Genomic DNA, 25,916 nt, shown 5'->3' on the forward strand with positions numbered 1-25,916 from the left:
GTATATATAGTATACAGAGATGTCAGAATCTCGATTAGCAAATTCAATATCATTCAAACTTTCGGAGTTGATTAGTTAATTCAGGCAGCTCTCGATATATCATGTGTATACGTACATACCTCGATGTCGATATATCTATATAGGTACCTTGCGATCGTATACTGTCAAACTATTTGATCCTTTTTTTTTTAAGACCTATAGATCGATCCATTTTTATTATAAACTGCGCCTAACTTCCTTGTCTGAATAGATACCCAGGTGTCTTTCAAGGACGCTAGCTGATTTTTATAATTAAAAGTCATCCCGGGAAAGCCGGTAGCGTAAAACACGTGACCACCCCTCGGACAAGTTAATCTCGTTCTTGACAATGCAATGCAATGATGTTTTAAACCACCGATAGTTGAGTAATTCCCCATAGGAGAATTTATCCTTGTTATTTTATTATTATTTTGAAAAATCTTTCTCGTTTTAACGCTGCTGTTTAACCGTGGAGGCTGAGAAACGTCGAAGCGAAAGTATGAAGCAGATGCAGAAGAGAGAATATCCCCGCCAAGCTTGCCGGCTATAGCATTGGCTGACCCGCCGCGACGATATGAACCGGATGGTTTATCGAAGTTTATAAGGTTTGAAAATCTAGCATCATGCCAGGGCGTATCTATACGGTAGAAGCCATGTCACAGGGGTCTCGCAATCAACCTGAAACGAGCATTGCGTAGTTTGTCGAGCGAGCAGTCATCGCATGTTGTAGCCAAGAAGTGGCGGTTCCGTCGATGCTTTTTACTCGCGAACTCGCCTATCTTAAGATATTTTCTGCTCCATCGACCTGCCCATTGGAACTAGAATTCTTCAAGCTTAGTTAATTTGCAACAAAGGGCATGGATTTTTAGGGCATGTTTGGTGGCGGACTGGAATGAGAAGCTGTCAGGAGTAATATGTAGTCGACTATACCTGTCTGCGGTGCAGTGCAGTGTTAATGTGTGGTTGAGGCATCGAATCACATCACCAACTTCTGCTCTCCTTCAGAAAAAGGAACATCCAGGGGACATCTCACCTAAACACCATCACCACCTCTCCACGCTCCACCGACGCCGACATCGCCCATATATATCTTCAGCTTCACCAATCTCGATCTCGCCCCTGACTAGTCCGGCCTTGGATAAGACAGGAACTGCTCTGCCCTGCTTCCAAGCTTGCCCGCTGCAGCGCCTCGGTTACACGTACTCGGCCTGGACCTATTCCTATATACTTACATCCACACATCCACCCTCCACGCTAGTTAAGGGCCGACCGGTCACGATAACACCGACGGTCTGGAAGTAAACGGACAGGACCCCCCTGAAGACCCTCGACTTTTATCTGTGGCTTGGGAAGATCAAATAAATAATCTCCGGCAGTTATCTGGATCCGGTACTGTCTTTTTATCCATCACCAACTGTGTCTCTCGCTGGCACCAGGTGTCTCCTACGTCCTCGCTACTACTACTGCTCCCTACTATCATTCCTAGAATACGAACGGATCCGCCCGTACTATATCGTCCTCTTCCCGATTGTCTGAATACACGACCTTTCTCTCCCTCTCTCTCAGTTGGCGCCTAGATCTATCTCTACTGCTACTACCATTGCTGGTGGTGCTGGTGCTGTGACCAAAGGCTTCTGTGTCCGGCAAAAATCGACAACCTTCCATCAAAAACTGGACATCTAGCCGACCATTGAATGCGAAACATCTGAATTGGCAATTACAATCGACAATCTCCGGCGCTAACGCCTACCCTTTTACTCAGGTGTACGTCTTTTCCCTCACCGAGTCCCGAAAGTCGGCCTGTTTGTTTCTCGATACGGTGTTTTTAGGGGGGCTTATCAGTCGGCTTCTGGCAAGCTAACTTGCAACCTATCGGCACTTAACGAATAGGACGAAGATGGCAGAGCCCCAGCACGGTCGAACTTACAATAACGGTCCGTCGCCGTCTGCACGAGATGCTGCATTTTCCAACATCTTTGGTGGACCTCCACCCCCTGGGAGATCACAAACCATGAACTCACAGTCTCCTATGCCGCCACCCTCACGTTCCCAGACAATGGGCAACGTGCAACGGCCACCGCCTTCTGATTTTAGCAACGACGGTTACGAACACCAGAAACCTAATGGATATCCGCCGCCCGGACAGCATCAGCGACCTCCCAACGGCTATGCACCTCAGGGGATGCCCAATGGTGGTGGTGGTGGTGGTGGCGGTGGTGGCTACGGCCGACCTCCACCCCCACAGCACCCGCAGGGCTACCACCAGGGACCTCCACAACCTCAGCAATACCACCAACAAGCTCCACCGGAACGACGCCCGTACGTTCAACAACAGCGTATGCCGCCTCCGAGCTTCAATCGTCCCCCTCCCAATCGCTTCTACCCACCCTCCGGCCCGGGAGGTCATCCGGGTCCTGCTATGAACAATGATCCTAATCGTTCCAGGTCCTTGGCTAGTTATGGTCCACCTCCCAGTTCTTTCCATCAGGGGCCTGGGGGTGGGCCTTCTGGACCACCACATCGCCCTCCACCCCACCAGGTCGTGAACCCTATGGCTCGCCAAACAGCTCAAGGGCGACATATCCCCGAACGTGTCGATGAACGATCCATGTCAATGACTTCTCCTATGCCCGACCCTAGAGATGCTTCAAGGGCACAAACTATGAGCGGCCGTGTCATACCCTTCCGAGCTCGGGACACAAGCGAAGAACCGTACAACCCGTCTGCGTCTGAAGGTCGAGGCCCACCGCAGTTTGACAGTCAATTTCAGCAATCATCTGCCAACGCCTACAGATCGTCGCCTGCGCTATCGCAACGGAGCTCGAGCAGCACGTTTCCCTCCCGACCGGAGAATAGGGATTCGCAGATGTCTCACATGTCCTCTGCCTCTCAAATGTCGCAGATGTCGCAGATGTCACATAATTCCGTCACCTCAAATAATAGTAGTGTTAAACCCCGGACTCCTAGTTATGCTAGCACCACCTCTAGTGTCACACCGGCCGCTACCCCGACATCTTACACTCCGACATCGTATACTCCTACCTCACAAACACCGGATTCCGCAATGGCGCCTAAACAGAATCAGTCGTCCCAATCGCGAGCTCAGACAATGGTTTCCCAGCAGTCGACCATCCTCACGATGTCGCGAAGGGCACCGCTGGTCTATCCTGCCTTGCTTTCTCGTGTTGCAGATGTCTTCCGTGAAAGGGTACAAATCGGAGACAGAATGAAGAACGAACTCACCTATAAGTCAGCATTTACCGGAGCTGAGGCCGTCGATATGATCGCGTACATAATCAAAACTAGCGACCGGAACCTGGCTCTCCTCCTAGGACGTGCGCTAGATGCACAGAAGTTCTTTCATGACGTTACGTACGATCACCGACTGCGAGACTCCGGCAGCGAGGTTTATCAGTTCCGAGAGAGGCTCGTTGATGAAGATAAGACAGATGTCAATGGCGTTTTCACATTGCTGACGGAATGTTACTCTCCGACTTGTACTCGAGATCGACTATGCTATTCGATTGCCTGTCCCCGTCGATTAGAGCAACAGGCTCGTCTCAATATGCAGCCCCTACCTGGTCTTAAGAGAGAATCCTCCAGGTCTAGTTTGCATGATAATGACGAAAAAGAACAGAAATTGTGGATACATAGTGTCCCCAAGGAAGTTGCTGAAAGTGTTTCTGACTCGGAGAAGAAGAGACAGGAAGTCATTTGCGAGGTTATCTACACTGAACGCGATTTCGTCAAAGATCTGGAATACTTGCGTGATTTCTGGATGAAACCACTAAAGAGCACTGTTCCTCCGTCACCTATCGTCGAATTCAAGCGAGAAATGTTCATCAAAAAGGTGTTTTCAAATATGCTCGAGGTTCACAGCGTGAACTCCAAACTCGCAGAAGCCCTGACTAAGAGACAACAAAACAACGCCGTGATCCACAACATTGGTGACATCTTCCTAGAATACGTTCCGCATTTCGATCCTTTCATCAAATATGGCGCCAACCAATTGTATGGGAAATACGAATTTGAGCGGGAAAAGGCAAGCAACCAGGCCTTTGCACGCTTTGTCGAGGAAACTGAACGTATGAAGGAGTCAAGAAAGTTGGAGCTGAACGGCTATTTGACCAAACCAACAACCCGTCTTGCAAGATATCCCTTGCTTCTAGAGGCGGTTTTGAAGAATACAGCAGAAGACAATCCAGACAAGCAAGATTTGCCTAAGGCCATCGAGATGATCCGTGAATGCTTGAGCAAGGTCAATGTTGAATCCGGAAGGGCGGAGAATACCTTCAATCTCATGCAGCTGGACCAGCAACTTCAATTTGCACCCGCCGACAAAGTCGATCTAAAACTTACGGAGGAAGGAAGGCAGCTCATCTTCAAAGGAAGTTTGAAAAGAAGTCCCACTGATACTGGAACTGGAGATATCCAGGCCTTTTTGTTTGACCATGCTATTCTTCTGGTCAAAATTAAGGTTGTCAACAAGCGGGACCAGTATAAAGTTTACAAGAGGGTAAGTGGTCGCAGAGTTGTCATGATTCCTATAACTACCCGCTAATTTGAACAGCCTATCCCCCTCGAACTTTTAGTTATCAATGAGATGGCCGAAGTCTTGCCCGAGAGAGGCATTAAACGCCCGCCATCATCATTACTCCCCAAGGCAGGCAACCAGCAAAAGGCTGATGCTAATGCCAAGAACGGCTATTCTATAACATTCCAGCATCTTGGAAAGCGGGGCTACGTTTTGTCTCTATTTGCCGCGACTGTTGTAGGCCGCCGAAAGTGGATGGAGCACATTGAAGCACAGCAAACGGCCCTTCGAGAGCGTAGTAACATTTTCACTAAGGAGGTTCTCAGTGATGATTTCTTCAACTTTGCCACCAACAAAGTCAACTGTTTGGTTCCTATGGGTACGCAGCACTTCTTCTTCTTCTTCCTCTTTTTCTGGCTTCTCCAGCTAATAGTTCATCAGATGGTGGCCGGAAATTGGTCTACGGCACGGATACGGGTATCTTCGTTTCCGATAGGCGACCAGGCTCTACCGCACAAGGCGTTCCTAAGAAGGTTATCGATATCCCTCAAGTGTCTCAGGTTGACGTTCTTGAGGAATACCAGATACTGTTGGTTCTCTCCGAAAAGACAGCCTATTCGTTCCCAATCGAGACAATCACGGAGCCCGGAGAACCCGCCATGGCTAGCAAACGCCACAAGCGTATCCAAGGCCACGTCAACTTTTTCAAGACTGGCGTCTGTCTCGGCCGTGTTCTTGTGTGCTGCGTCAAGAACAGCAGCATGAGTGCTACAGTTAAGGTCTACGAACCAATGGATACCCTTGCAAAGGGACGCAACAAACCCGCTTTTAGAAAGCTCTTGGCTGGCGGCCAGGATGCATTAAAACTATTTAAGGTAAACTCTTCTCAACAAAAATTATTTGCGCACATTTTAATACTAATATACTTCCTTCTAGGAATTCTACATCCCTTCTGAGGCTTCCTCCATACACTTCCTCAAATCGAAGTTATGCGTTGGGTGTGCAAAGGGATTCGAAGTAGTGTCACTAGAAACTTTGGACACGCAAACCCTCCTAGACCCTGCCGATACCTCTCTAGACTTTGTACAAAGACGCGAAAACGTCAAACCAATTGCAATCTATCGGTTGAATGGCGGAGAGTTCTTACTCAATTACAGCGACTTCTCATTCTTCGTTAACCGAAATGGATGGCGAGCTCGCCCAGATTGGAGCATACAATGGGAGGGCCAGCCCACCGCATTTGCCCTGCAACCTCCGTACATTTTGGCTTTTGAGCCTAATTTCATCGAAATCCGGAACATGGAAAGTGGAGGAATGGTCTCAATCATTGCGGGAAAGAACATCCGAATGCTTCACGAAAGTTCCAGAGAGGCAAGTATCCAACTGAAATTCGGGCTCCTATTAGCGGAATGTACTAACTCGGCGACTTTAGATCCTATACGCCTACGAAGACGATGGGGGAGAAGACGTAATTGCTTCTCTCGATTTCTGGAAGCAACAGGGACGCGCTTAAAATCATTTAACCTCCCAGATCGTCGCCTTGACTACTTACGCATTTGGAGCACACTACTTCTCCCCCCCCTTGTTTCTCTTGCTCTTTTTTTTCCCTATCTAACACTTTCCCCAATGTATAATCTTTCCACATATACGACTAGATGACGAATGAACGGTAGTATGATCCTTAAGACGTACGAGAGCAAAGTGGCGATAATGTCTTAGTCCTGTCATTGATTTTTCTTTCCCCTTTCCTTTTCTTTCGTCCCCTACACTATCTTCCCTATTATCTTCTTGTTACCTCATGTACGGGGTTTATCCACCTGTCATTGAAACCCAAGGTTTCTTTTCCGCCCGTCTACCAGCCCCTACATCGATTTCCATATATCGACGTCTTTTTTTGATCGATGATGCAAGGATGTCAACGTTTTTCATTTGACGCCTTACTTGTTTCTTCCGCCTGTGGCGTTATTAACCGTTCTTAAATGACTTTCTGTGCGTGTGCAGCGTTGGCGTCATTGTCCTTTCTGTGCCTGCTATATTTTACTGTTCCCCTTCATCACCAATTCCTCCACCTGCTGACCAAGAAGATGCCTGACCTCTTCAATGTGCTTTTCTTTCTGCCGTACACCGCTTTCTACCCCTGTATAGGCATACACCGTGATATGCACAAGTCGACGCTGTGTAGTGGTTATAGCTGTTAACGTTTTGCTTTTGACAGTCTTTTTTCTCTTTGCCTTACTTTTTCCCATTTCTCTTCTTTATATACTTTTAAGATATATAATTAATTAATTAATTCGCCTTGTAGCTGGAAACTGACTTTTGGTTGATAGATCTCGAGACCTAATGTTTTCGAATTCGCTAGGGGATATATACTATATCCGACGGCTTACCATTTGAAAGACCTGAATTATATAGATTTCGTATATATAGAATCGATCTCACTTCTTCGACTGTGGAAGTTAAGATTATAGATGGTTTGACATATACAGATATACATATACGTGCATAAATAAGTATATATCTCTGCCAGTACTGCAGTGTGGTGTTATTTTAATTGCAAGATCAAATGGCGAGAACCTTAACATTAGAATAACCCCTCCATGGGTCCACTACAACGCCGCGATAACCGATAAATTTTATATACTTACGTACCTAAGCTAAGATAAGAATCATTGCTGCTGACATCATGATGGCTCGGTTAAGATGATAGTATACGCTATCGGTGTGCATGTGCCCCACCAATAAGAAGGTTCGCCTTGGGATTGTCTAAGTTAACCTACTATGTTGTCAACTGTGTCACAGGAATATCTTCTTACATAGATTGCTATTACCCAGTCTAGTCGAAGACGCTGCTGAGTAAATATTGCTTTTTCCTGATGCGAATGTATATATAACTTATATCGATCCTGTCTATGACAATATAACCTAACCTCCCACAACGTTACATCTGTATTATTTATCCCACATGTTTTTTTTGACCTGAAGCGTCGCGTCGGTATCCAAAGATATAGCACCAAGCAAAGTAGTCAGGAAACCAGCAAGATGACAAAAACATTTCATAGTTATCTCGCTCCTCTTCCGAGGCTAGATCAGATATACATCCCGAAACCCGGTGATGTTTCTTTATCAAAGATTAGAGCACAAATCCGACATGAAGGCTTTCAGACATTAGAACGGAGCGCGGGGCCTCGGGTCTGCAAAATAGGACCGTATGCCGTCAAGCTGGAACAAGGGGCTTCCTCTGGGATGTATCGTGTGACGGTAAATCCCGACGAAAATGAGTCTCCGCCTCCCCTTCGTGATGTCTGGGGCCACAACGGCCAGGGAGATCGGAGTATGGCGCATGAACCGAAATATAAGGCTGATGATAATCTATCACTACCTCCAACTGAAAACCTCGCGAGAGAAGGAGAACTTCTCGAAAGAGCTAGGCCATACGCTGTCGCTGTTATCGGAAGGGTTTTTGCTTTGAATGAGGAGAATAGACAGCCATTTTGTGTAGGATTGGTTCTCGAGCGTGGAAAACCGTTAGATACCCTCCTTCACACGGATGGATACACCTCTATGGCCCAAAAAAACACACTGGCTGTCAAGATGATCCTACTCATCTTGAAACTACACAAAGAACGAAAGATGGTCCATGGAGATATTAAACCATCCAATGTGGTTATGACCGACGGGGAGCTTAAGCTTATAGACTTTGACAGCGGCCTGCCTGTCGACGAGAAAATGGAGGAGGAGGAGGAGGAGGAATGGCAGATGAAAGGGACGCCTATGTATGAGAGTCCTAATCGGCACCACGGCACGCATGAATATAAGGCCCCGGTTGTTGAAATGGACGATTTATACGCACTCGCATTGACGGTGTATCAGATTTATGTTCCTGGGCAACCTTTTGATTTTGAAGCGAGCGGGGGGATGTTTGGGCCAAATCCTATTCTTGAAAAGAGAGGCTTTCCAGACCTTTCGAAGGTTGGGAGTAAGGGGGTACAAGCATGGATGAGAAAGATTTTTGTGAAAGGTGGGGGAAGAGTAGAAGTTGATAGATATGGTAGGGTGGTTTAGACATCTTGTATACTTGGCTTTAACAACTAGACTAGCCTAGAGACACAAACAATTATTTGAAATAGCTCGTGATCTCTTACTAGATCAATCAAAAGCTTTCATGCTGTCCTTGTAATTGGCATGAAGCGTAGAACCCGTGGAGTAAGAAGCCCTAAATCCGCAGGATATGAAGCCCTGACATCCCACGATACCCCTATTTTGCGCTACCACCCCATGCGCTAGCCTTTACTGCGCTATCGTTTCCACCGTAATTGTGAATTTTGTAAAATGTAAAAAAAAAAAGAATCCACGAAGCTTAAAGAATCTAGTAACGGGTTTCTTTAATCCATCCCTCAGCCCTCATGCATTGATCATTTTCCATACATCTTATCCTCACTATCTCCCGAAGTTGTAAGCAACTATCGAGAACATCTCCACCACTTCAACCACAGCCCTCCTTGTTTGATCATATCTCCAGGTTATTTTAAAGACTCTGTCGGAAAGATGGCAACGAATCAGCTGGTGAACGAGAAGTTCTGTCCCGAGCTTGCCCCTCACGCGGATTTGTACGCTGCTAGCTATGTCGTGGCTCTCATTGAACCTCCCTCCACTGAGGTCCCAGATGAGTACCAAGCATCTAGAGCAAACGCCATTATCCTGCATAGTATCAACTCCATTCTCCCCTATTCACAACTCTTCAAGATGAGTTCTTCAGATGCAGTCGCTATTAACGTTTATATCCTCGGGAATAAAACGGTTGTAACTGTCGCTAACAACCCGAACGTCACTGGGAAATCCTTCACGGAGTCTGCGAATGCCTTCAAACGGTACGTCCAGAAGCTCAATCGGACGCTGACGTCGACGGCCAGGAAGGACACCAAAAACAAAAAAATTCGAGAGGAAGCGCGCTCCCATCTCTTGAAAACCGTTGTGGGTGGATGCAGAAATAGGATAGTTTGTTCTATTCGTCGAATCCAAGAGTTGTTGACCAGCATATCAGGATCTGGTACCAACGCTGCTGAAGCTCGAACGACGTTCTCGGCCCTTCCGGTTTCTCCTATCTTTAAGGCTGATGATTTCTCAGACCACGAGCGCGCTATCTTTGCTTCACTCATTCGAAGTCACACCGGCTTTCACAAGCGGGTGGACAACGATGGTGAATTTGTTGAAGCGTGGCTGGCAGAATGTCAGAGAAGGCTAATCGAATTCGGCGGGGGGTCCAGGGCGACCGAAACCGAGTCAACAAGAATACTTGGACAGGGTTTGGGTGCAATGACCCTGGAAGACTTGCCGGTGAAGGGTAAAGAAAACCGACAAGGTCTCTGCATGGAAGCCAATTTGTCCCAGCAGGAGGGCGCCGATACCACAATGGAATAGAAGTCCATAGTTGGTATTATCGAACAGTGTTGGTTGCTCCTAGAAGCTTGGAAGGCCTTTGGAATTCCCGAGCGGGGTGAGCTCGTCTCTCTATTGGGACTTCTATCCCGGTATAAGTCCTTGGTGAACGACTTTCTGGGGTTCCAAAAAAACAGTTGCGGGAAGGTTGTTGTTATTAAAACCGTAAGTGACACCCCACCCCACCCCACATTATGCTAAATGAGAGGGAGTTCATGGGATGGGCAGGAATGCCAGGCAGTGGTATGCTGCCCTGGCATCGAGGCAAAAATGCCAGGCAGTGGTATACTGCCATGGCACGAGCTAAACTCATTCGCCTCGTTTTAGCTAGGTTGCTTGTTAGTTTTAGTGAGAGTATAACTAATGAAGGGTATTGTAGATTGACTTACCATCACCTTTGGTACAGCTTGTGCCAACGGAGCCGTGTACCGCGATTGACCTCTTCAACGAGGGACGGGGAGAACCAAAATTGGGAGGAAAGGTAGTTTCGGCTGTCTACTGCCATTACCCTACTGTTAGAGACAACCCAAACAGCTACGGAAGCTTCCAGGAGACGCTCTTCTCCATCCACCCGGAGGTGGCTCTTGCTATTGCTGCTTCTCGAAGGAAGATCCAATGGAGTTTGACGTCGTCTGTGCTCATAGCAACCTCAAGTAAGCTCTGCTTGTCGTGTCATGAATGGTTGAAGGGATTCGAGGCTGAGGAAGGGATAAAGATACGCGTCGGTCCTTGGGGAGGTGAGAGGAAAGCTGGATGGACTGTACCTGGTGCTTGTTGGGGGTTGGAGGTTCCAGTAGAAGTCTCCAACACGCGTGCCAGGAACCTCTTGGAGGATAAGGCGGGGAGAGTGGCTAGAAGGTGGAAGGATGGGGCACTCGACAGCTTGTCGTCAACAGAGAGGTATGAACTTCGCCAAGCTCAACAGGATGCGAGGAGAAAGAGGTTTGGTGTGCCGCGGGTGGTTAGGTAGGTGTTTAAGTACTATTTACTTACTAAGTACTTAGCTAGAGAAGGGTGTGCGTGCAAGTTGTGATTAAAGCCTGTCTCAGATCTTCTGCACTAGCCCCGAATCCACTTCTGCACGACCTTCTAGCTGAATTCTGCACTGTCTGGTCACTTTTTTTGCCGTTTCGCCACGTGTATACTACTTTATGTCTCCGAGTACCCTCTAGTAGCACTCGATCGACTCCCTTTCAATATTATAGCTAGGTTTTAGCTAGGATTTATAACCACGTTATGCCATCACATCCCCTCGTCAATCAGAGCCAAGAGATATTTGTGCAGTCATTTTAACATTTCAATGTCGAGGTAAAGTGTTTTATCAACATTCAGATAGTATATAGGCCCCGAGGCTAGTATATGAGTATCTCGCGTCCCAGACGGGTTGGCCCGAGGAGGCTATTCCGGACCACAGATTTGCGTTGCATCTAAATTTACAACAGAAGATCCTTGCCCTTCATGGTCCCAATTGCCATTTCCGGGTTAGCCTGGCCATCAAGGTCGCTTCCCGCGGGTATTCTCGCGCCTGGGTTAAACAGTTTAGGGCACAGCTGAGAGTGTCTTGTGCAACCTCTGAAATTCGCCGCTGTGCCGTTGAGGCACTGAGCAAAGAGCAAGGAAGTAATTACTCATGCTGAAATGTCGGCCTTGCAGATGATGTAATTTTTGTTTGGGTGTGGTCCTGATATCCTTTCGGTTTCGAGGGTGGCGACTGGCAAGTGACCTGCCCCGTTAAACTTGGTAGCCTTCCTCGGATATACCGGCATGGATACTAACTGGGCTGATATATTTAGGATGACGAAGATATTTTCGGACAACCACCGATGTATACCCTATTCATGACTCAGCTAACCGGTCTGAGGTTTGCTTCATTTTGCTTCTCCTGCAAGATCACCCGGCCGGGCCCGAAATTAATCCATAACAATCTCATACGATATAATCTACTACGTATATACCTAGATATCTAGACACAAAATGAATTTCTCTGAAAGGCAATCGATTCGAAACCGTGCCAAGACGGTGCTTGAGATATTTTGGTTCTAGATAGCTTCTCAAGTATCTAGCTACTGCGATACATTCGATAGCAATCACGAGAACGAAGGTTTATGGTGATGAATCGTGCATCACGTAGATTATAGACTACTGCATGCCGCGCGATTTTGTAATAATTAGCTACTTCGCCCGTTGATACAGCTGGAATGAACCCGATAAAGCGTTGGGGTAAGTTGGTGCCTAGATCCTCCTGCAAATTACGAAAGTTCAATTGCCTTGGTGGGATTAGTTTTATGCTGTAGTTCTGTGGGGCTAGCAATGATCATGATGTCCTACCCATGCTTCAGGTTAATGACGTTTTAGGGTGGTTATGATTCACGTTGGTATGAGATAAATTGAAAGTTTCTCTGGGACGTGTCATCTTCGAAACCTTTAGAATTTAGTCATAGACTGATTGCTATGGTTTTAAGCTTGTGGTCATCGTGGAGGCACTTCTGTGGCTGTCAGCTAGCAGCTACGCCCTGCACGCGCACGTCTGTGGCTAGTATTGGTCACAAACGCAAGCTCATCCCATCCCATCTCATCATGCACTGCATGCATGAATCTTATCAGAAGGAGAAGCCATCTTTGAGAACCTCATATCTTCGAGACTAAAATTATACTAGAAAAAAGAATTAATTCTGGAAAGGGTGGAGAAACGGCGATTTCTTTTGCTGCTTACAGCTACAGCGCCGCACAGGCACCAGGCAATCTTCAGCCACAGTTTGTACAATTGTAAAACAGGGAATTTTGGGGTTTAAAAGAAAACGTGACATGCCGATTTCGCCTACATATCCAAAGTGCAGAGGCAAATCATGGAAACAATATATGTGGCGGTGCTATATGGTTCTGTTGTGCGGCCTTTAGAGTGTGTGATTGTCGGAAATTCCAAGCATGTTTTAAAAAACCCTGTCTTGGACAGCCATACCAGACAATCGGCAGACAGCCAGGCAGCGTGCGTTTATAAAACGAACTTCCAGGAATATTCGAGTTCGAAAGTTCGAAAAACAAGCAATCAGCATGAATTTATCTTAAAGTTAAATTTCGATCCGAACGGCAATTTAGTGCCTTGCGTTCTGTACGGCGGATGGGAAGCAGGGTTGTTTGTGCATATGTAATGACAGGTATACCCTCAAGTTTTTGAGAATTGAACTAGAACTTTCGCGACCCACAACATTCCACCTCGCGAGATATGGGGACGTATCAGAAAAAACGATGCGGAATTTTTCTGGAACCTGCATTGCATGCATGTGATGTAGATGTAACAAGCTATGATATCATACTAAATAAACAAAAGGGGGGTTTTAATTACTCGATCAAATGGTAGCAATGCTGGGGCGGGGTTTCGTCGGAAAGTGGATTACACTCCTGCGGTACAAAAGTACCACGCATCTCATATTTGTATTTGATAGCGACTTGCGATATATCGCAAGCTTAGCTCTGTTCGGTTAGCCCAAACCGTAACGAAAAGTGAAGGATTATAGAAACGAAGGTATGAAGACTATAGCGACATACAATTTTGGTTCGATGGGGAAAACATTCGAAGGGAGAGTAAAGCAATGCGATCATTATCCACAGGAAAACTCTGCCCCACTACCTAGTTATCGCAACGTACCTCTGAAGAGAGCCTGATGAAGTTTGGCGGATTTTAGAAATTCAGGATCAAGAAAATGCTAACGGGAATTGTGTTGCTGGTATGTATCCTGATTGTGAACTTATTTGATCGGGTAGCCAGCTAGCGCTATGAGAGGTATACGGTACCTGTTCCCTTTTTGAAGATGCTATCTGCACGAAGAGGCTGGAGTAAGGATTCAGGAGTTAAAGAGAGAAAGAAGTTGGTATTTTTTTTTTAAAAAAAAGGAGAAAATGAGCATGAGAAATTAAACGCCTTGAACAAAAACTGCTATGAAGCAATTACTAGCAAACTGAAGACCAAAAACACCAAGAAAGTCATTGCCAAAAAAGGAAATACAACAAAAACAACTCCAAAATGCGCCGTTTCCCTTGCGGGGAGTACACATCTACCACTCCACAAATGCGCCACCAATGCAATCTAGAATCCGCCCAATGCAAGCAATGGAAGAAAAACAACAGAAAAAAAGGAAGAAAGAAAAAAAGAACAAGTCTACATAACGCCCAAACGCCGGAGAGTCGGGAGACATCTTTAGAGAACCTAGTCGCTAGGAGAAGCATTTTGGGTCATGTGGCCTCACTATCCTTCTCCAGATGACTAGACCGCATCGGATTTTCTAAAGCCTCTAAACCAATTTTTTTTTTTATCGTCATCAATTTCGTGGCCACCATTTATCGTCATGAGAAACAAATAAAAAAAATCCAGGTAAAACAAAAGACAAAATAACACCGAAATGAAAACAAGGAGAAAAACAAAGAAGGAAAAAAAGACGAGGAAAACGCCTCCCGATGTATGCCAATGTATGCGCCCTAAAATTTCACGTTGCCACCGCTAAATGCTAACAAGAAACTGCTGAAAAAGGACCAAAGTTCTGCAATCAGGCATCTGCGGGAACTCTGTAGTTAATCCAAATGCACTCAGAACAGCGGACGTGATAGCAGTCTGGTGCTGAGCATGCCTCATGAATCTCGGGATTCCAAGGACTTCCACACATGTGGCACTCCCACATCCTCTCCGATTTCATTCGAACAGCATCTTTATGGGCCTTTGGTTTTTTGTGTCTTCGAGACTGCTGATGGTCTGCGACATGGGATGATGGACCAGCTGCTTCTGAAGAGGACGCAGCCTGGAATCCTTGCTGCGAGCCATATGCTTGTTGGTAATCGTAGTCACCATACTGCTGTTGCGAAGCATTCTGGTAGCCGTAATCGTCTTGCTGTTGCGGGTCATACTCGTAGTCGTAACCACCTTGCTGCTGTGAAGCGTATTGATGGTCATAATTGACCTGTTGGCGTGAAGCACGCTGGGAGCGTTTGTCTTTTTGCTGCTGCGGAGCGTATTGATCGTCATATTCCCCCTGGTAGTACTGCTGGTCATTGGATGATCCCGAGCTGTACATCCGCGGTTGCCTTTGGCCGCCGTAGCCATCCTGGCGTTGAGCAGAATTGTAGTGATCCATGAGTGGGGAGGGGGTTCGGGAGTCCGTTGCAAGTGTAATTGGACTAGGTCTTCGTTCAAGACCCCCAAGCTGTTTGAAACGTTTATCCGCTACTTTATATGGATTATCACTATTTTCAGAAGGGTACGTGAACTCAGGTCTTCCGGGTCGAATATTGTGGATCTTTGGAGATGCCGTGGTGTTTATATATAAGAAAAGTCTTGGATATGAAAGTTTGGGATTGAAGAAAGAGGATTTTAGGCTTTCTTTAAATGCTGGAAGCTGTCTGTGAGGGTTCTGTAGCTATAGTTTGCTGATGATGGAATGAAAAAATGGATCCGAGGGAGGCCTTATATAAAATTTATTCGCATCTATAGATCCATCAATTTTACATTGGTCTTTGCAAGCAGCATGCTAGTTGGAAGCGAAGTGGGCCTGGTGGAGAACACTAACTATAACGCACATGAATAGAATCTTCTACTTCAAGCTACCGCGGTGCACCGGTGGCCGGTGGGGACATAGAGTACAAGATACATCGCATTCGAATCCTCCACCCTGCAAGGGATAAGGCGAAGCAGGAAGCGCGCCATTAAAATTCCCAGCCGCGGGATGATACCCTGATCAGAACAGCTATCCTGGCCCGCCGCGCGCTATAAAAGTTAATCTACCACTATAATTCAGTATGGATAATCTTGCATACTAATCCAAATTGAGCCTTAAAAGGAACCATCGTTTTAAAAAGAAATTCTCGGTAAAAAGTAGACTTTTTAATCAACAATCTGCAATTGTTTTGTGAGTCGTAACTTTCCTTCCGACTACAACTCATTCCGGAATATCAGCCTTGTGTACCCCCTGGCCTGATACCCAACGGTTTTAGAGCCAACTGCTAGTAAATTTATGTTTATTCATTTATCTATCCACATGAAAGCCAAGGTAGAAATCGAAAATGGTTAGTACCTAGGTATTGGCGTTTGCGTGGCTGTACCGTACTTGAGTTAATATAAATTTAAGGCGGGATGTTAAGAAGTCTCCGACGTGACAGGATTTACATGTTCCTTGAATTTTACTACTGAACCTCTTCAGGCGAACCACAGCTGTAGCATATCGGCCTGAAACCGATATTACTAGCTGTCTTGTCTCATGGAAATTCAAGGCGGTGTAAATGTGCTAGGGTCTGTAGTTTGATAGAGGGAAAAGATGTTCCATCAAAGCATAGCTTCGAACTTCGTTCGCGAACCCCCCATGCCTGATGCAGGGCCTGTATCAATCCTTTACAGAAAACAATGCCTGTAAAGGCCTTCTATCACTTCCTTTTTTCGGATCCACGTGAATAACTTGACTCGTACTGTTTTTGCTATCTAAAGTGGCAGCCTCGTCCGGTTTCCGACCATTGTTGTCACGAGACTATAGGAAAGGCTACATGTTATTGCGCAGGCGTGCGGCCGCAGCGAGTATATTCTACTGTAGGCTTGATCCTCGATAGTCGTTTTAAAACTTCTCCGGCTCGCCGTTCCCGTTGCGAGAGTCAGTCCGCTTTTTTTTTTTTTTTCGGTTGACGTAGCTTCGGGGTGTTTTGATGAATAACGTGGCCCGTATGAAGAGAAGTTCATTGTTGTCCGAATCGAATCCTGGATGGATTAAAACTCGAAACGACGGGATTACTGGGGTAGAGGTCACAAGCTAAGCCATGGCAAAACCTTAGCGGCTTCACACTCCCCTGCCTCGCAAAAGCCCGGGCTATCCGACTAGCTAATCGATAACTAGACTCAACGAAACGGTTCTGCCTGCACTGGTTTCGCGCGACTTCGTGATATCCAGATCCTTCAAAGCTAACAGCTGCGCGTTGCGTTGTCCTTCCTGAAATACAACGTCCACGTGATGTAACACAATTTCACGTGACAAAGGTGCCAAGAAATATCGGTGACCGCATCCACAACACAAGCCGGCTTGCTCGGCTGGGGCCTGTACTTACCCCCTTTGTGATGTCCCCTGCATTCTGGATGTCATCTCTCAATTCCATCTCGCGACAACCTTACCCTTTTCGACGTCGCAGGTATCATGTAAGTACCTAGGTATACATTCGGACATATCTCGCCCTCAGTCGCTGAATATTTTGCAGAAAAATCCACGAGCCTTTCGAATTCGGTGTTCCTGCACCGCCTCCCTGGTTCACGTTAGCCTAAAGAGCGCGATGACCTAATTACCACAAAGCGTACGCCAGAAAGCCGGAGATTAACGGAAAAATATTCCATTCTATATCATCATGCTTCTTTTACATCGCACGACCAAAACCATTTCAACTTATTCTCTTCCGGGGACCCTTCTGACTTCTCGCAACTTACGACTTTACGATACGTTTGGAGAAAACGCTGGTCGCGTTAGTATACAAAGATGTGCGACAGACGGAAAGCCAACATCTGGACGGCTAGGTTTATGCCTGTGATGTTGACCGGAATGGCCGGTTATACGACTTACGTTTTTGTCGTTCGTCTCTGCAGTAAGTGTGCCGCGAATAATCGAAATGGCTTTGTTACCCGAACTAATAACTGATGTGCTCCAATAGTAAAATATCTTTTAAATCCTCCACCGATAGATACCATACTTCCTAATACCACAAATATCCCTATTATTGTCGAGAAAACAAATACCCTTGCGCCGCGAACCGCAACAGCGATCGGTTTAATAGTCAGCTACCTAATATTCTTAATCTTCATGGGTTCGGCTTACTTCCGACTTGTCTTCACGGTCCTTACGAATCCCGGCTTCACCCCTCTCGGTCCTAGCGCATATGGCACAAGTGGCGAAGGAAAGGAGGCGTGGACGGCTCCTGTGTCCTCAGGTAGTACAAACGAGAAGGGCGCCCCTCCTAGCGCTAATTCCAATAGCAGACTCACTGGGTCGCCTCAGGCCGCTCCAGTAACAAATGGTAGCGTTACACTGAATACAGGCTTCCAAGCTCTTTCATCCCGCCCTGCGGGCCAACAGCCAACGTCACTCCGACAACCCCTCACTCAAGTGTTCCTCAGAGACATTTTTCTGTGCGATTCGAATGGCGAAGTCAGATGGTGCGGAAGATGTGGGAACTACAAGCCTGACAGGACTCATCATTGTTCAGAGGTTGGGCGGTGTGTCGAGAACTTCGATCACTTTTGTCCATGGGTCGGGGGCGTCGTCGGGTTGACATCCTATAAGTTCTTTTTTCAATTTGTTGGTTACGGAACTTTGTACTGCGTGTATACTCTTATTTGTATGGCGATATTCTTTCAAGAGAAGGTCAGTCGATATGGATTTCAACAAAATGATGGTCATTGGGTTGCAATTATCGCAATGTAAGTTCAGCTTCAAGTTTGCCTCAAAGCACAGTTGACTAACATACTTTTCAGGGGAGGCTTCTTTGGCCTATTCATTCTCGGGATGTTTATAACTAATATGCAGATGATATACTGGGGAAGCACTACCATCGAAAACTTCGATAGAAAGACTAAGCGATATTATGTTGCAAGACTTGATCCCAATCAGGACCTAGAACCTGGAAGAAGAACAACCACATTAAACCCTAGAACAACAACTCGGGCGCCTCAGCAAAGGCCATTTTGGCAAAAGGATGACGGAACAAGAGATGAAGATTCCGGTTTTCACCGACGGCTACTATTACCTTTGTCTACACCGAGGCGAATGGCATCTCCGATTCGGTCACCTACCTCCCCGACTTCGCCTGTAACCTCGCCCGTTCTCGCTCCATCATCGCCTAATCTTCAGCCAAAAGTCGAATCAGAGCAACCATTCGCAACACCTAGAAGATATTACAAAATATATCTCACACCGCCGGGGCTCCACCCGTGGCGAATTGGATTCAAGCGCAACTTTAAACAAGTTATGGGCCCAAGGGTATGGGACTGGCTTTTGCCAATGTATAGACCTTACCAGCGTCCCAGATCAAGCGACAGTGATGGAGAGCTAGCCGAGGGTATTTGGAGTGCGAATGAGTTGTCAAAGCAGTTGTCTGCAGAAGGGTGGGCTTCTGCAAGCCAAGGCGCGGCCATGGCTAGAGATGGAGGTATCAGCCGATGGTACGAGTTTTCTGAAGACTTCCTTGGGTTCTTAGACAGTTGTGATCAAGAGGAACTACAACAGTAAGCGCTGTCTCTTATCATTATTTTATTCTTATTTCACTTTTTGGTTTCTTTGCAGCTGGTTACAATTTACTTTCTGGGACAGTTAACCGCGGGTGTTGGGATCTTGGCATACGTACTGGCGACTTTGGCATCATGGTTGTTTTTTTTGTTTTTTTTGCGTCAAAAACCCTTTTATATTATACACCAATGTATTTAATCATATTTTGTAATTGTATTCGGTCTACATAGTTTAGTTGCATAAAATCATTACATTCCCCCGATATCCCCGGATTCCCAAGGGTCGAAAAGATTTACCATGTCATCCCAGGCTTCAATATTGGTAGATGTGGATGCCCTAGTGTCGCTAAGCATGGTGAAATCAAAATCGTTCGAATATAGTGCCGGTAGAAACTCATCGGGCGGAGGCAGCGGCATAGATGAGCCTTGATCTGATTGGTTCGTTATCTCTAAATTTGCAACATTTTGAGTGACGTAGCTCCCTTTGTGAGACTGGGCGGCACTCAATAGGTTTGTAAAGTAACGATGCTGAGGGGTTCCTTCTGGTACTGCGTCAATCGACCTTATAGCTGATGTTAAGGCTTCTTCAAATTTTGAATCCCACGGTTGGCGACAGATCGTGTTCAAGATGATGGAAAGAGCGTGGTATGGTTGTGTCTGATCCCGGATATGCCAATTCCAGGGTTTCCATAATGGCTCGTGCTGAAGAGAGTAGGTATCATTGAGAATCGAGAGGGCCAGTGTAAAAAATCTGTTTTGCACCAGAAATTGAGCGTTCGGTGCAAATTTCTGGTCATCAGGAGGTAAAGTTTCTAGAAGGCGTAGCTCGACTTTCGAAAAGAATAACTGGGTCATTGTCTTTACGAAATTATCGAGTGGGATATCTAGACGAAGGTGTTTTGCATATGTTTCTGCAATCTGGGCCTGGGCGTCTTTGAAAAATTCCATTGGGTCTTCTGGTGTCCCGTGGGTGTCTTTCCGAACATTTAAGAGAGCTTGCAGACGACGAGAAAGTCGCCAAATCTCACATCTTATTAGGAAGATCGTAAGATCTGTCCTTCCAGGAGTTGTATTTTGTATTTCGAGAATACTGTTGCGGATATTTGCGTCGTCTATATTGGAAGGCATTGGAGTATCGAACATATCTTCTGAGATCTGGAATTTAGAAAGACCAGCGATACCAGATTGTCTCGTGACACCAGAAAGAGAAGTCGAGTCACTTAAACAAATTTGCCACCACAATCTCCTTTGATTTTCTGTTTCTAAGGCGTTAGCACCTGTTGGGGGTTTTACGTCACTATGGAGATTTAGACGTAGAGCCATCCTTAGCAGGGTACCACTCAGTGTCCATATAAATTTATGTTCTTCATTTGACCGTAGAGCGTAGATGTATATGGCGAGTGCTTGAACTGATTCGATGCTATCGCTAGTAATTATTCTGGCTTTCTCGAATGCTTGTTCTGTGTATAGTCGATAACGAGATAGCAGCTCTTCCTTGGTAGTATTGAAGTGTGGAGAAATCTAGTCGGATATTAGCTAACACGAAAGGTTCGTGTCATTTTTATATAGAATTTTAGTGCAGAGTGCACTCTACATACATCATTTTCAGTCGATATGGATATGGAAGCGAAGGATATAGAAAATATAAGAGCCTCCGTGGCCGGTTTTAGAGAGTGGTATTGGCCTCTCAGGTCTCGTATGAGCCTCGTCATAGAGGGGATATGAAGGATTTTAATGAAGGGGTCGATATCATCGACATATGTTTGCCAGAGCAGCAGTAACTGTGATGGGTGGGGATGGATTAAGTCATATTTGGCAGCGGAGTCAGCTTGTCGTAGGAGGAAATTGTAATAGTTGATATGGCTTCGAGAGCCCGAGCTCGATTCTGCATTCGAGTCGTTATGAATCTCGAATGAATATGGCTCTGGACCTCGGGCAGCTTCAAATATACGTTCAACCTTGAGATTAGTTAACTTAAATTTATGAAAATAGCGATTAGAAATGCTGGAACGGGAATTGATAGTTACCTCCCCACAAAATATGGTCCAGAAACGATCTCCTACGATTAGATTTCCATTATTTTCAAGGATCATGTTGTCGGACTCCTGAGGTGTATTAGACTGTGTTTTATCAGATAGACTTCTAGGAGGGGCTGATGGCGTTTCGATCCGGACTAAATCTTCCGGAGTAGATAATGAATCGAGAGCATCGTTATTAGCCGATATATCAATAGCTGCATATTCAATCTGAGATCCAAGTTGCGAAACCATATCCTCAAGATTCCTCAAGCGACTCAATAATTCCTGATGTTTAGGTGCAATCTTGTGGGGTTTTGAAACTCCCCGAATATTGCGACGGGGAACCCGGCCAGCAATAGGAAATGTGCATTCGATATTGTTTTTACTGCAGTGGATGCAAGGATCTTTTCTGTCGCATCGTACTTTTCGGCGGCGACAGTTCGTGCAGCTCCATATTTTTAATCCGTCGTCCCCGTTGTTTAAGTTCGGGGTAAGAGACGGGAATGACATTGACTGGTTATACCCTACTCGTTCTTTGGTATAATTTTTAGTTTTATGGCAGAGGCAATCTCGATACTTTTTCAGATCTTGACCATGGTATGGTTGTGGTTGTGCAGTTGGAGCTAGCTGGGAACGAGACTACAGTTAGAGCAGCCAATGTTGTCCCAAATGTTATACCTGAAAACTGCACAAGCGGAGAAAACGGATATAAGCGGAGATAAAGGCCATAAGCACATATGTACCTAAGTAGGTGCCTATTACTTGTCTATTAGATTTAGAGAATCTATCCAATTGCAACAACGTACAACCTCAAAAGGCTTATATTGATAGAACGGAAAATGAGTGGGGAAGAAAGAGAGGCCAGAGCAATCCTGCAATATGTAGATAGAGCTCAACAGGGAATCCCTTACATATATCAAAGTATAGCACTATACGACTATCTGAGGGCTATACCTTTCACTTTCATAATTTGACGGCTGTGATGCTAAATCGAGATATATATACCGGTGTCTAGTTATGTGTAGTTAACTTACTATGTATCTAGGTACTTTTTATAAGAGAAAATTATATGAATAAAAATTGTCTTCTTTCTATTTTGACTTTCACTTCGCGCATTGCGTCCATGAAAATTGCAATTGCTAGAGCGCTAAAAACCCATGCAGCTGGCACAATTTTAAAGCTTTGATATATATGAAGAATTGTAGCTCTGAAACTTTATCTAAAAAAAACTTTTGAATGACAAAAAATAAGGAATAGTAATAAGGTAGTGACATTGTTCGAATCATTGCGGAGATTTTGAGGCTTTAACATATCCAGCTCGCATGGGTCGTGCTCGCGAGAGAGTTCCTTTTTCGTATTCATTAGAATATTTCCCGTGATGAATAAAGGTCGAATCACCCGACATAGGCTTTGTCTGAGCTTTGTATGCTTTGACAGTGATTTTTTTGGACAATTCCTCAACGATACTAAAAACGCACTTTATGTGATCGCTTGGCAGCCCTTTCGGTATTTCTAATACAGAGACGTGACCATGTCCTCTTCGTGTTCGAATTTCAGGTTTGTAGAAGTGGAGCACATTCTCACAGACAAGACAAGGAGGCTTTGAAACACCTATATACTTGCCCGCCCCCAAATTTCTCTCTTCAAGAAGGTGCTGGAGCAATACTAGTTCTGCATGTTGAGCCGCCCTGACAGTATGATCTTTTTTTGTGTGGTCGAGTAATTGCTGACGGCGGTTACCTTCTTTTATAATTTGGTCAAAACTTTTGATAAAGTCCTGAACTTGGATTTTGATTCTGGATGGAGTTCCATTCGGATTTTCCGAAGCAAAGAATCGATGGAGAGTTTCCTCCAGATTCTCCACTTTCGAGGTGGTGTACCTTCCGTCAACTGGAGTGATGACCTCCACGGTAAAATCCTTTCTGACGACTTCAGTTGCAATGGTTTTGTCGTAGAGTACTGCACGAACGAGAAATTGGAAACCCGCTAGGGCATAAGCTCGTCGAAAAAGACCGTTTCGGGCAGCCCCTCGAAGCTTTTCGGCCTCTGTAATAATTCTGAGATCGAAATCGTAATACCCAACTTCGTCATCTTCATTATCCTCACCCCCGTCGTCATCATCCTCATCCTCATCCTCATCCTCATCCTCATATTCTTCAGCTCTAGCACCATCCATAGAGGGCTCTCTCGGATTTCCGGGAGATGGTACAACCTTCGTTAAAGTCTCCAGAGAAGCATAACTTCGGGACGCTCCAGAGCCCCTCTCGTTCTGATGCACTGGGTCATCAAAACCATCATCGAGACTCTGAATAGGCACCACAAATTGGGTCTCTTGGCGCCTGTTATCATCTCCGGACCCTTCATGTCAACTACCAGTTGCAATTGCTTCAACTATATTCGATGTTTTTTGAGTGTTCAAAATACTTTCCAGCCCCTCCCTTTTTGGGGGTTTATTCCGAACCCATGTTACCGACTTCCCAAGAATACGTTTTACTATTCCTAGCCCAGCGTTTAGACCTTCTTTGTTACTAAACTCTCTGTCTTGCCTTTTTTCTCTCCTAAAAACGTTCCGGATTGTTCCACCAAATTTTACTAATTTCACTGCTTTAGGGTCTTGGGATATGTTGAGGTCCTTTTGTTCAATATTCGACCCAGAGTTTTCAAGTAATGGGGGCTGCTCTAGCTCAGTGCGTGTTTGTTGAGCCTCTCCATTATATTTTTGGCGAGTCCGCAAATTCTCGAGATTTTTTCCCTCTTCACCTTGTCTCTGGCCTGCAGCCGTAGGTGCAGGTCTTCCTGCGAAAGACGGCAAAGGGGCTGATGGTATCATAGCACCAACTGTTGTGCGCCGTTCACCTTTTCCATCTAATATTTTCTGAAATATGGCAGCCCACATTCCAAAAATGGAAGAACCCTCAATCATCACCACAACCCTCTGAAGCATCCCATTCAGATTCATTGCCGCAATCCAGAGGTTTTTGTAAGCTTCAGTGCTTTCGTCCTGGGACCCATTGGCGCTCCTGGCTGTAATACAAAATTGTATTTGTCTACCCAAGATCTTAAAGGGCCATAAGAATAACTTATGCCATATCAAGAAGTCCTGTCTCGAAAGCTGTTTTGTTGGGAGCTTGGGACGAGCCTTTAAATCTTCAATGAGACTCTTTTGCTTCTCGGGAAGATTTTCTTTCACCCCTTCTAGGTCAAAAAATGACTGGCGCAAGTCTTTTGCAAGAGATTCGTCTTCAGCGTTATCATATTCGGGAGCTGGGACGTAACAAACAGTCTCTTCTTGGACAACATCGTAGAACTCGAATTTTCCCAGGTCCAGCTTTTTTATCTTTTTAAGTTCTCGATCAAACAATTTATATCGACTTTCGATCCCGTCAATCGAGTAGATAATCTGTTGGACTGTAAAATCGGTTCGGATGTTCTGCTGAATACCAGGATCGTCCGCCGCATTATGAAAATTGCGAAGATATCTGAAAATTCTTTGGCTGTGAGCTTCTATTGCTTGATAAAGAACACTAACCTCCCTCTCCAGTACAGGCGTGTCAATACTTAAGAGCAGCGTGATCTGATCCTTTGTAAGGCCGCCGAGGGCCACCGCTAAGCAATCACCGCCCCCATGAGCGGCGAGTAGAGACGCTAGGCTGTCTAATAACCGATCTAGCCGGTGTGTTTTGGTCGAGGGCCTTTCATCGTCAGTCCCTCTGATCGTACTAAGTTGAGCATCCCTTTCATTCTTAGAGTGCTCAGTCGGCAGACTCGCCAAAATAGCGCAGTGGGTAAGGTATCGTTGCTCTCCTATTTCCAGGTCGACTTCTTCCCTTTTTACTTCCATTGTACAGGGATAGCGCTTTGGGTTTTTTTTTCAGGGGCCTGTTGGGTACGGTTTCAAGCTATTTCGTAAACCAGAATTAGTGCTACTGCGGAGAGTAATAATGTGATGGGGTGTGAGGGTAAAGTTACGAAAAGTTTTGCGTAGGTATCGAAAGAAAAAGCCACGTGCGCTGGGATACGCCTCTATATAGATTGGGTGATCTTTCTCCTACCCACTTCTATACTTACTTACCTAGTAGAAACTTTGTCTCGCCAGGCTCCTTGACTGCGGTAGAAACCATCTTATCTTTAGATCTTAACTGTAACTAGAATACACTCCCGTGGCTGCTACATTATCCGAGTATGTTGATAGTTATGGGATAGCTAAACTCTTACCTGGATACTGATAGGTATAGAAATGACTAGACTCTTACCTTAAGTGAACACTGTCTAGAAGCTTCTGGTAATAATACAATTGGTAGTCAGAGTACCTGTGTTTACGTTTGGAGCCTGCCTGGGATCAACATCACACATCCTGCCGAGCCCTTTTGGGACTGCTTCGACCGATTAGCCAATCAGATCCACGCAATGACCGAGCTACGGCCGACCTCCAGATAACTGTGATATCCGCACGGTCGTTGTGATATATAAAGGGAACCGTGACCTTAAACTTAGAGAGCTTACGGCTTTAAATCTAACTGATGGCTTCCTAACTTAAATATTTTCAAAACTTACAAGACTTCAAGCTTCAAATTCTATTTATTTTTTGTATTGAATTCGAACCCCGAACCCCTCGATCGTCGCAATACCACACGGTCAACACATCTTTTGAAATACAAAAGCATAGACCAGCTCG

At 45.6% G+C, this 25,916-nt stretch overlaps 8 protein-coding genes across 8 annotated transcripts; 5 read left to right on the forward strand and 3 right to left on the reverse strand.

The window, feature by feature from the left end:
* Positions 1-1,915: 1,915 nt before the first annotated feature.
* AOL_s00078g409 (uncharacterized protein) lies at positions 1,916-6,065 on the forward strand (the record flags this gene model as incomplete). Its single annotated transcript, XM_011123672.1, has 5 exons — positions 1,916-4,534; positions 4,589-4,931; positions 4,994-5,427; positions 5,489-5,869; positions 5,985-6,065. The coding sequence occupies 5 exons, from the start codon at positions 1,916-1,918 to the stop codon at positions 6,063-6,065; spliced, it is 3,858 nt and encodes a 1,285-aa protein (XP_011121974.1).
* Positions 6,066-7,591: 1,526 nt separating this feature from the next.
* AOL_s00078g410 (uncharacterized protein) lies at positions 7,592-8,614 on the forward strand (the record flags this gene model as incomplete). The annotated part of the gene is made up of 1 exon (XM_011123673.1): positions 7,592-8,614. One exon carries the CDS (start codon positions 7,592-7,594, stop codon positions 8,612-8,614), a length of 1,023 nt encoding a protein of 340 aa, XP_011121975.1.
* A 483-nt stretch (positions 8,615-9,097) lies between these two features.
* AOL_s00078g411 (uncharacterized protein) lies at positions 9,098-9,970 on the forward strand (the record flags this gene model as incomplete). The annotated part of the gene is made up of 1 exon (XM_011123674.1): positions 9,098-9,970. One exon carries the CDS (start codon positions 9,098-9,100, stop codon positions 9,968-9,970), a length of 873 nt encoding a protein of 290 aa, XP_011121976.1.
* Positions 9,971-10,182: 212 nt separating this feature from the next.
* AOL_s00078g412 (uncharacterized protein) lies at positions 10,183-10,958 on the forward strand (the record flags this gene model as incomplete). The annotated part of the gene is made up of 2 exons (XM_011123675.1): positions 10,183-10,326; positions 10,395-10,958. 2 exons carry the CDS (start codon positions 10,183-10,185, stop codon positions 10,956-10,958), a joined length of 708 nt encoding a protein of 235 aa, XP_011121977.1.
* Positions 10,959-14,529: 3,571 nt separating this feature from the next.
* On the reverse strand, positions 14,530-15,111 carry AOL_s00078g413 (uncharacterized protein; the record flags this gene model as incomplete). The annotated part of the gene is made up of 1 exon (XM_011123676.1): positions 14,530-15,111. One exon carries the CDS (start codon positions 15,109-15,111, stop codon positions 14,530-14,532), a length of 582 nt encoding a protein of 193 aa, XP_011121978.1.
* Positions 15,112-17,481: 2,370 nt separating this feature from the next.
* Positions 17,482-19,227, forward strand: AOL_s00078g414 (uncharacterized protein; the record flags this gene model as incomplete). Its single annotated transcript, XM_011123677.1, has 3 exons — positions 17,482-17,587; positions 17,654-18,419; positions 18,474-19,227. 3 exons carry the CDS (start codon positions 17,482-17,484, stop codon positions 19,225-19,227), a joined length of 1,626 nt encoding a protein of 541 aa, XP_011121979.1.
* A 245-nt stretch (positions 19,228-19,472) lies between these two features.
* On the reverse strand, positions 19,473-21,751 carry AOL_s00078g415 (uncharacterized protein; the record flags this gene model as incomplete). Its single annotated transcript, XM_011123678.1, has 3 exons — positions 19,473-20,744; positions 20,822-21,181; positions 21,251-21,751. 3 exons carry the CDS (start codon positions 21,749-21,751, stop codon positions 19,473-19,475), a joined length of 2,133 nt encoding a protein of 710 aa, XP_011121980.1.
* A 772-nt stretch (positions 21,752-22,523) lies between these two features.
* On the reverse strand, positions 22,524-25,082 carry AOL_s00078g416 (uncharacterized protein; the record flags this gene model as incomplete). Its single annotated transcript, XM_011123679.1, has 2 exons — positions 22,524-23,599; positions 23,666-25,082. The coding sequence occupies 2 exons, from the start codon at positions 25,080-25,082 to the stop codon at positions 22,524-22,526; spliced, it is 2,493 nt and encodes an 830-aa protein (XP_011121981.1).
* Between the last annotated feature and the right edge of the window lie 834 nt (positions 25,083-25,916).

Source organism: Orbilia oligospora (assembly GCF_000225545.1).
Source record: "Orbilia oligospora ATCC 24927 unplaced genomic scaffold scaffold00078, whole genome shotgun sequence".
NCBI lineage: Eukaryota > Fungi > Ascomycota > Orbiliomycetes > Orbiliales > Orbiliaceae > Orbilia > Orbilia oligospora.